Source organism: Loa loa (genome assembly GCF_000183805.2).
Source record: "Loa loa unplaced genomic scaffold supercont3.73, whole genome shotgun sequence".
Taxonomy (NCBI): Eukaryota; Metazoa; Nematoda; class Chromadorea; order Rhabditida; family Onchocercidae; genus Loa; species Loa loa.
Window position 1 is genome coordinate 168,900 of NW_018108253.1, and position 10,278 is coordinate 179,177.

A 10,278-nucleotide genomic window follows, 5' to 3' on the forward strand; every position below is an offset into this window, starting at 1 on the left:
TTTTCGTCTGGGAAAAAAGACACATAAAATTCGATAAAATTTAATCAACAGTATCATACATTCCTTTTCTCATAATTGCGTGTTATAAATTTGTAACTACCAATATTTAATAGCACATTATCATTTAGATAAAAAATGTTCGAAAAAACAGTCAAGAAGAGGAACGGAGGAAGAATAAGATAAATCAATTAATATTTGATGAATAATGTCATTTCTAAATTACATTTCATCAGTTGTATAATTTTTTGTTTATAAAAAGAATAGAGCATTTAAACATAAAGAAAATGTATTAGTAAGGAAGAGAAAAAGAAAAGGGAAACAATTATACATATTATTTAATTAAAACATATATGATAATAACAAATGAAAATGACTTATCCAAAAGTACAACATGAAGTTCTTTTGGAAGAGAATAAAAAAAAATAATTCATGAAGAAAGAATTTTCCATCTGTACACGGAATTTCATTATGTTACATGGAAAATCAACCAAACGGATATTATCACTGATAGAATCCACTGATAGCGCTGTTGGATAAGTGGGAAAAAGCGCAGTATTTTTCACATTTGTATATCGAAATTTGATATGACTCGAAGAATTTGGTATGAATGAATGAATAATGTTGATTGATAGCTGCTAACCTAAATATATATATATATATACATGATAATATCATTAAAACATGTACTAAAGGTGAAAATGTCAAAATGTTACCATTAACGGATGATTATTAAACTATCATATGGAATAAGACAAAAGTAACGCATAGTTTGTAATCATTGCAAATTATAAAACAAAAATAGTGATTTCATTTCACCAAGATGTTCCTTCTAACAAATCCACAATGTTATTAAAATTTAACCTTCTTTCTTTCTCACCTTCAAAATTAAAGTTTTATGTGGATTATTCGGGATCTAAAATGAATATAATATCAGTACAGAAATAAATCTAACAACAAATATATCCGAGGAGCGATTGTGACTGTTGTATCAGTTAAAAAATTTTTTCCATTGCTATATCAGAAAAGCCCGATGTCCTTCAAGTAATATATTTTGATTTGATTAAAGGGAATATCATCAAATAAACGATTTCCAACCCCCATTCTGTTGAGATGATTTGCACTACAATTTACATTATAGAACTAATCATTCCTCAAGAATCTTACTTTATCAAAGAGTGGTCATTATCTAACCATATCAGAAATCAAAGTTATCATAATTACTTAGTCTTTTAATTAAATTAACACTTTATCGCCAAATCTATTTTACATACTTCATTGCCATTCTATTTTACAAAGTTGAGTTGAAACAGTTAGAGAGTTAAACACTAAACAAGAAAAAAATTAAAACTGAACGCGAGAGAAATAAATACAGAAACTGAACAATGCAGTACATAGCATAACAGGATATAAAAGTTTTAAAAAGTAGTTACAGAAATTTAAATGAAAACCAAATCTTTTATTCATTAATAGAAAAAGAAAACATCTAAAAAGTTCCATGTCTTATATCAAACTGAGGTCAATCAAAAAATAGACCTCCCAAACTGTTCAGTCTCCTTTAGACAAGAAATGTAAAAAGAGTTCATTAGTTGTACTGCTTGACATCATCATATGGCATTTATAAGACAAGCAGGCTTTCTAAAAGTCTAGTGTTTCAGCAGATCTCGAAGATCTTTCGCAGATAATTTTTTTATTAAGGCTCAATGGAACCATGAAAATACAATATTCTAACAAGAATTTTGCACAACTTTTGAATTAATAAAAATTGGCTATAAATATTAATTAATAAAAATTGGATATAAAAATCTATTTCCAAACCGGCCAATCTTTCAAATACCCAATTGATTCATCAAGTCATTTTGACCTTCAAACTATGCTTAACCGTTCAAAACCAAGATTTTCTTTTTTTTATATAGATAGAAGGCATCTAATGATGAACTTCGAAATTTTTATAATATCGTTTTCTAAAACAGTCATGATTTTCACCTCGCACTTGAAAAAAAAGGAAAAAATGATTGGGATGGTAATAATTATTGAGAAATGCAGATAAAATCACCATTCTTATCAAAATAGAGATATGTAAATTTAACAGGTCATAAAGAGGAAACTGTTTAAGAGAAGATAAGCACTGAAGGATGGAAGTGACAGTAAATGTTCAGTTGCAAATGTGGAATGATGAACAATTCTCTTATGTCAAAGTTATGCACACCGGAATAAACTCCGAAATTCACATCCTTTCTAACCTACTACACATTCTCCTTTTCAATGAAAATTTTGTCAAGATCGATTATATAGGCCATACTTTTTCATTTCATTTATTTATCCGCACGTTCGGAACTCATTTAAAATTCCTGCTTCAATAATGAAAGACCTCTCAAACTCCTTACTGCATCACAAGTGTTGTACATATATTTGAAACATACATATAATTGAAGATGATTTCAAACGAGCCTATCACATAAAACCCCCGTCGTTTCTTATCCCTCTTAACTTTATTCATTCAAACAGATCGCAAGTCTAAATTATCCTTAACCAATGGAATAACAAGCATTAAATAGTTGAAATCACCAATTAAATAAAGGAGCAACAAGTGTTCCTACAAGTTGCGGATGAGCAATTAACTATTAGAAAAACTCAAAAACTCGTTGTGGCCAGAATCAAAGAATATAAAAATTTGTACTAATCAAATTTTAATGCATCAAATGTAAGTAACAAAATTTTATGCTGCTATGATATCTAAATTATATTATAATCTCCACCGGTCAAAATCAAATTAATATTAAGCTTTCCTATGTAACAGTATCATAACTTGCATATTGGACCTAGGTAGTATTATGGAACCTATTCATTGTAACTCACTAATATTGAAACCAATAGTGAAAAAATCTCAATGAAACAGCTAGTGTGTATAAAATGCCATATCTGGACAATTAACCTGTTGCAAAGAAGCACGATGACATGGGACAACTGATATATTTTGTAATGATAATAAGTAATGTGCAATAGTTTCGAAATGTTGAAAATCTAATCAACTACTTAAAACTTCAAAAAACTCAACCATCCTTTCAAGAGCCAACACTGGGTTTAAGCATATTTAAGAATGACAACCATATAGCAAAGAGAAGCAACAAACAAAGAAAAATTTTCAGTGGTAACATTATTTCTCTCGCTTCTGAAATAAATGTAGTAACATTAAAACATATATCGCAGGAACATAAAAATACAAAATTGTAATACCGAAAAAAAATGAAAAAAAAAGCAGCAACCAGAGATATATAAAAACTCCAAGCAAATTCAAAAACGGATACATGTAAAAGCAGAGAAAAAATTCGAATCAAAATCAATTTAGAACAAAAGTCGAGTAAGAAAGGAACTTCGTCTGAAGCTCAGAGTGTAACCTAAGCAAAGTGGAAATCAACATGAAGTATTCTCAGAAGGATTTTGGAAGTTTATTTACAAGAAGGCTTTTGATGATTGCTAAAGCAGGAAAATTCATGTCATTTATTTCGCAACACGAATTTTCCTGCTTATATTTGTTTTCAAGAATTACATTCTAGCTCATAAAAATATTTCGTTCTCAGCCGACTTAATTTAAGTTGATTTTATTCAGCATTTGTGCTCAGGACAAGGGATACATTACAAAATATTACAAAATTTGAAGATTGTACAATGCAGAAACTCAAAAGTAATAGACTAAAAAACAAAAAAAAAAAAAATGCTACGAACCCAAATGCAAAAATGAAAACATCCCTTTTTATCCTACTACCTCATAAAAACTTCAGCCATATCCATGTAACATAAAAAAGTGATGTTGCTCTGAGCTCCATGGTCATACCAAGCCTCTTATTCCTCGCCGATAAGTTACTATGCAAGGAAAACGATAATTACAGAAAAGAACCAAGTAGAAAGAAACCCCGATATTTCAGAGGAAGGAAACACGAAGCTAATAAAGCTATTAAATTTAACCCAACCCAATCCAGAATTTGAACTATTCCGATATTTATGTAGATTGGTAGTTAAAGTGCAACATAGGTTCCCAGTAACACAGAAATAACTTTATGAAATATTTAAATTGTTCACTGCGCAATAATTGCTGATAGTTTGGATGAAAAAGAATGTGAAATATTATCTGAGAGGAAAAAAAAGGAGAAATAAGTCGATAAAAACAAAAATAAGACCAATAAGACCACATTTTGATGTTAAAAGGAAAAAGGATAAAATGAAAGTAAAATTATGTTCAGAGAGCAACATTTTAAAAAATGTTTAAAAAAAATTTTTTGGTAAAAATTCGTTCAATTATTCGATCCCTGAAGCATACAGGTAAGCTGCAAATTTTGAATAAGTTTTTCAGCAGCTGATCCATGATAACCAGTAATATTTCTAGCTGACCAGGCATCAAGTATTTTGACATCAGCTAACGTCAAAACAATGCACTGTTCCAAAGAACATTTAACTTCCTGTGACCATGGTCTAATTAGGGAAGACAGAGTAGTAGAGCAGAAATACGTATCCAAAGGACAATCTTGGCGTGAACAGCAAACCAATAATGATATCAACAGATTTGTTGCAAACTGAAATAACTTCTGGATACGTAATAAACATAAAATTTCATAAATTAAGATGAATTAAAATTTAAGACATCGAGTTCAAGTTTTACTTATTCCTATATCCCTTCCACAAAACCTCATACTTCAAAGCATTGGAAGATAATTCAGTTACTCGATTCTTGAAGTTTATAAAAAAAAGTTTACAAAAAAAATTAAGCGGGAATAGTTCGATTATAAGCACAGTAATCTTTCCGAAAGTCTGCTGATAGCAGAGTGAGAGTGACTGGAGAGTTCTCATGGATTTTCGTGAAATTTTTCTCGACCAATAAAGCAACATGAACAAAGATGTCCAAAACTGTTTGGAAAAATTTTTCGGCAAATAACAAACTATATGTTAGAAAATAATTAATTACCACGTTCATAGTTATATCATTGGCGAAATTCAGTTTCAAGTTATTAATGAAACTGGTGAGTGCATTTTTTGAAAAGTGAGAAAATGTCTCGAATATTGGCACAAGCACTGATTCATTCATCTAAAATTGAAAATTTTCATTTTTGAAAATTAAAAAAAACGTGAATGTTCGCATTATATGAAGGAAAAAGGCTGGAGCTCAAATTAAGTAGCGGGCCCTCCAAAAGAAACTAACAAAGATATTTACACAGCTTGCCAAATAACTTTGATGCTGGCGTTCTACAACAAGAAAGAAAATTTTATATGAAAAAATGCAATATTCTCAGAACTAACATCATAATTTATACTAACAGCAGAAAAAAATAATACAAACCTCATCTGATGAAACCTTTTTGACAACAGTTGATAAAGCAACAAAGAAATTTGTAAGAAGATGTAACTGCTGTTGTTCATTAGCAAGTGATAATGTTCGTGCAAACATTTGACGCCCTTTATTAATTAGCAAAACAGCTTGAAGTCGTCCGTTCAAACACAGAGTGTCGATTATGGTTTTCATACGACTTTCAACACCACGCTTCATCTCCTCCCTGTAAGAATACAGGAGCAGTGAAATACTAGACAAAGTCTGTTACATTTAGGCTTGAGTTTCATCATTTATTACAGACAAACTAAAGAAACCGCAAGTGTGTCTACGTTTTATTTTATGCAAAATACAGATGATATGTGAAAATTGAAAGAGACCTGTAGATATATGTCCCCTTACTATATTGAAAAAAAAAGAATTACATAAAAAGCCTCACTGAATTTCATAGGAAAGTGAAGCAGTACACAGTATTCGATGTCTGTCGTCACACTCGATAATTAATAACGCGACATTTTCCAGCTGCAAGAGAAGTGCTCGCAGCTTTTTCTGTGATGTGCTACTCTTTACTGAAAGCTTGTCATCATCATTCGGTGAATCGCTTGACAGATCAATAAGCTGAAATTCAAGAAACGATTATTAATACAGTCCTGACTGTACTATAATTTTCAGAGTTATTTGCGATATATTCCATCTAGGCGATGAATGAGCATAATAAAGAGGGATTAGTTTACATGATCGTGTGAATACCACCAAATTTAGTGTAACATACTGAAAACAACTAAGCTTAGCTCGCAGCGCAAACTTAATAACTTGTTATTTAACAAAGATGATATAAAAACAAGTAAGAGTTAAGACATGCAGTATAAATATGTACGTGATAAAAATATACGAAAAGCAAAGATCCGGAATCCGGAAAAATCAAAATTATTGAAAGCACGATTTAAAAGTCCTATCAGTAGTAGTAGGGCTGAGTGTAGCAATTGAATTCTGCGCATCAATCAAGTAGGATCTAGCAAAAGATTTCAAGAAAAAAGATTAACCTGTCTCGGATAATTAATAGTGGAAAGTGTTGGCTTTCCCAAACTACCAGCAAATGTTGGCGGAACATAATAATGATAATGATGCGGGTTTGTAGTGTCCCACACGTAACCAAGCTCTTCATCCTCCGCTTTCAATTCTCTCCCGTGCCCCTCCAACGCCATTTTCCGTTGTTTCCATGTCTATAGTTAAACAGAATAAGAAAAAATGAAACCAAAGACAACTGAAACTCCATCACAACCGAACTCATCACAACTTAGCACAGGTGAACAAAATGTCGGCAAATGGCAAGCAATTATATAAGCATGTTTATGAATATCAAATACTACTGCTATAAAGTAAATATACTAATATATTCGTCATGAACAATAAATGGACCAAAAACAAATGACTCATACTCTAATTGAGTGTGATGCACAATACAGAGTATAGATGTAATCATTCTGGTTTATACTGGCTGACTGATAAACACAAAAAGATAACTTAAGTAAAACATAGAACAAACCGTGTAATAAAAATCATCCTCGTATGGATTACCGCATCCTTGACACTGCAGCTGCTGAATTTTGATGAGCCAACTGCGCTCTTTTTTCGAAACGAAGCCAGCGAAAGGAGACAATGCAAAGTCAGAAATTGTTTTATTGGATACCAAACCGGTAAGCTTGCTCGAACGGTCTCGACTGTAACTCATTTTGTGGTGGAACACCTGAGGCATATGTGATTGCATCTGAGATTGCGGAGGACAAGGCAAATATGAGGGTAGTGCTGGTCGACCTGATCTGAAAATAAATTTTTGCACAGAATAAAATGTTTTTCGAAATATTTGTACTATTTGTGTACTGTCACCTTTATTACGTCGAAACACACCCAATAATACAGGTAAAGTGTCTTCTGGAAATGAATTCATGCAAACTAAAAATTTTTAATGATCCAATAAAAATAAATCTTGCGATGCCGAGATTTGAAGAAAAAAACAAACACTGGATGAGAAGGTTGCTGCACAAAAGGAAATGGCGGAAGCATGGGATGTGAAGGCATTCGCATCATAGGTGGTGGTCCTAGTGAAAGGATCGCTGCTCGCATCTGTGGTGTTATCGGAGGAAAACCAGGAGGCAATTCTGGTAGTTGACCGAGCAGATGAGCTAAAAAAAAGTCATTACATATTGAAATTTGTGACATTTAAAGCGGGAAACTCATCAACGGATGAATGGAAACTTAGATTCGACCAAAGATGTCATTCTCATTATAATTCTTGTTTTACATCCTTATCAGTTTTGAGAAGGTTTATACTCAAAAAATAAATTCACCGCTAAATGCCCTATGCATTACTCCTGGACTGAAATATACTTCAGAACACAAGCTGTTTTAGTTTATGAACCTAAATTGTGGTTAATTTCCATTCATTCTCCAGGTCGCGAAGCAGCTAAGAAAAAAACTGTTAAGCAACGATATGTAGTAGAATGTAACTCGCATATAACGATTTGTGATCTTCAATAATTCCCGCTTACTTTAACAAAAACTAATCAGAGTAAAAATAAACAAAGCAGACCTCTTGCAATTTGCATGGCAAAAGGAGATAACATCGGAAAAGGTAAACACTGAAGTGGAGGCGGTAGTGGTGGAGGAGGGATCATTGATGGAATTCGTGAATCTGGTGGCAAAACACCAGTAGATCGACCGACATCGGGAACAGAAGCTGTTACATGGCCTGCTGATTGCATTAGGAAACGTTTTTCTAACTCGCCCAGTGTTAAGGCACCTGCTAGAACGAAATTGTGGATAAAGAATGAAAGTTTTGAACACTCAAAGATGAATCAGGCAAACATTTAAATTAATGGACCTGGTGGTAAAGGTGGGACTGTTAGATCTGATGGTTTAGAAGTACTGGTGACGTGGTTTCTTTCCACTTCTTCAAGAGTAAGCGCATCCTTCGGTAACTCTGCCAGTGATCGGATACCATCTTTTTTATCAGAATATTCTTCCGATGATATATTATTCTGTAAATGGTATCAATATCTCATATCTTATATACCTTCATCCTACATGGAGCATGTTACAGTTTAATATTACAGGCAAAGCATCCTCTGGATGCATTACTGACAAGCAATGAAATAATGGACTTCTAATATGCACACATCACTAGTGTCCGATGAACAAGCTCTCGAACTGTTTCATTTGATCTGCCCTCTATTATAAAGCAATTCCGGAGGAGGTAAAATAATTGAGTACCAGTACGAAAAGTCTCGAGTGTAATATTTTCGTTGAAAAAATACCTTCACCGCTAGAAACCTAGTTCGATCTGGAATTGTTTTATTTATGAAGTCATTTGCAGAACAATGTTGCAGAATGGAAAGTTCTGGACCACTCCAACCGAACAATGATGTTGTAGAATCAGTGTTTTTCCATAATGCATCGGTCGTCCCCTACAAAATCCAACATGCTTTAACGAATTTCATTTTTTGCATAAATGATTGGACGGGAGCTAAGCAGCTATAGAATCTAAAAAAATACTACGCACACAACTGCAAATACAGAAGCTCCTTGTTTTGTATCAATGAGCAATGAAAATATTCCACATACGAGTTGCATATTGAAATCTTCGAAATTTTTGGAGTGATATGAAGATATATTCGTTGTGGGAAATGAATTAAATCCAAATGGAGGTGTTGGTAATTCAGATGGATGTGGGGCGGATACCGAACAAGTGGGTTCATCAAACCATTTCGGCATTTCATCATCCAGTTGCAAACCCGCTGTCTGTAAATTAACTTGGTCTAAAATTTATCTCTCAGTTCATGAATTAAAGGACAAAAGGATAACCTAACTTACAGTCTGCACATAACAGTCATTCTTAATATAGAAAAAGAAAAGAAATCTCCTAAAATAATGGTGGACCTCCTCTCTTCTAACAATAACATTCGTAATTTACAACCTAACTTAAGAAAGGGAAAGGTATCTTAACGTAGATATAAGACCAGACTTTATCTGTCCTGAAATGTATAAGAAAGCAAAGATTCTACCTGTTTCGAATACTGTTCCAGGTCGTCATCCAAGGTGTCATCATCGACATCCACTCCAAAAGTTTCATCATTGATTGCATCGATGTTGTCATTTGGCTGTTCACTATCAAAATCCTGAAATTAACAAAGCTTCCACACTTTTGATGTAGCCGAATCTCTCCTGGAGTCAAAATCTAAAAGAGTACTACTCACCTTCCCCCCAAAATATTTCGGAAAACGAAAGGTTAGAGAAAATAGGAAAGTGAAATAAATTTGACCCCGACTTTTTACTTACACAAACAAAAGAAAAGTATGAATAACTAACATCCACTTCCGGCAAAACATCAAAATTGAAATCATCAAAATCGTTTGGTAGACATCTTCCACCAAAACCTTTCAAATCGATTCGTGACATGGCCCTTCGAAATACTGCTCATGACGGGTTAGTTTTTAGATAAATAAGACTTGTTTAGTAGTACATACCCTAAAAATAACTCCTTAAACACTTGTTTAGTAATACACAGCTAAAAATAACCTGAAATCCCCAAAACAAATTCTCGAACGTATATGAACGGTGTTCCTTATCGTAACATTAGAATCTATAATAGTAAAAAAAAAGAGAAGAAAGACCTAACAAACAATGCAGTTAAGCAAATTTATGATCTGCTCGATGCTCAACAATATCAAACTGCCGAACAGCTCAATGCCACACACCGAATTCCAGAAAAGGTCCAATTCCCAAAAGACTTCTTTTCAATTTATTCTTATTCGTAAATGGAAAGTATGTGAGAGAAGACGAGAAAGATGCCATATCTAATTTCAACATATATATATATATATATATATATATATATATATATATATATATATATATATATATATATATATATATATATATATATATATATATATATATATATA

General features: G+C 32.7%; 1 protein-coding gene across 1 annotated transcript; it reads right to left on the reverse strand.

Moving 5' to 3' along the window:
* Nucleotides 1-4,232: 4,232 nt before the first annotated feature.
* LOAG_06065 (hypothetical protein) lies at nt 4,233-9,849 on the reverse strand. The gene is made up of 13 exons (XM_003141601.2): nt 9,683-9,849; nt 9,379-9,492; nt 8,939-9,115; nt 8,632-8,781; nt 8,199-8,355; nt 7,908-8,120; nt 7,338-7,500; nt 6,864-7,137; nt 6,361-6,540; nt 5,757-5,935; nt 5,330-5,543; nt 4,958-5,077; nt 4,233-4,568 (listed from the first exon to the last, which is right to left on the reverse strand). The coding sequence occupies exons 1-13, from the start codon at nt 9,770-9,772 to the stop codon at nt 4,290-4,292; spliced, it is 2,310 nt and encodes a 769-aa protein (XP_003141649.1). The 5' UTR covers nt 9,773-9,849; the 3' UTR covers nt 4,233-4,289.
* Nucleotides 9,850-10,278: the final 429 nt, after the last annotated feature.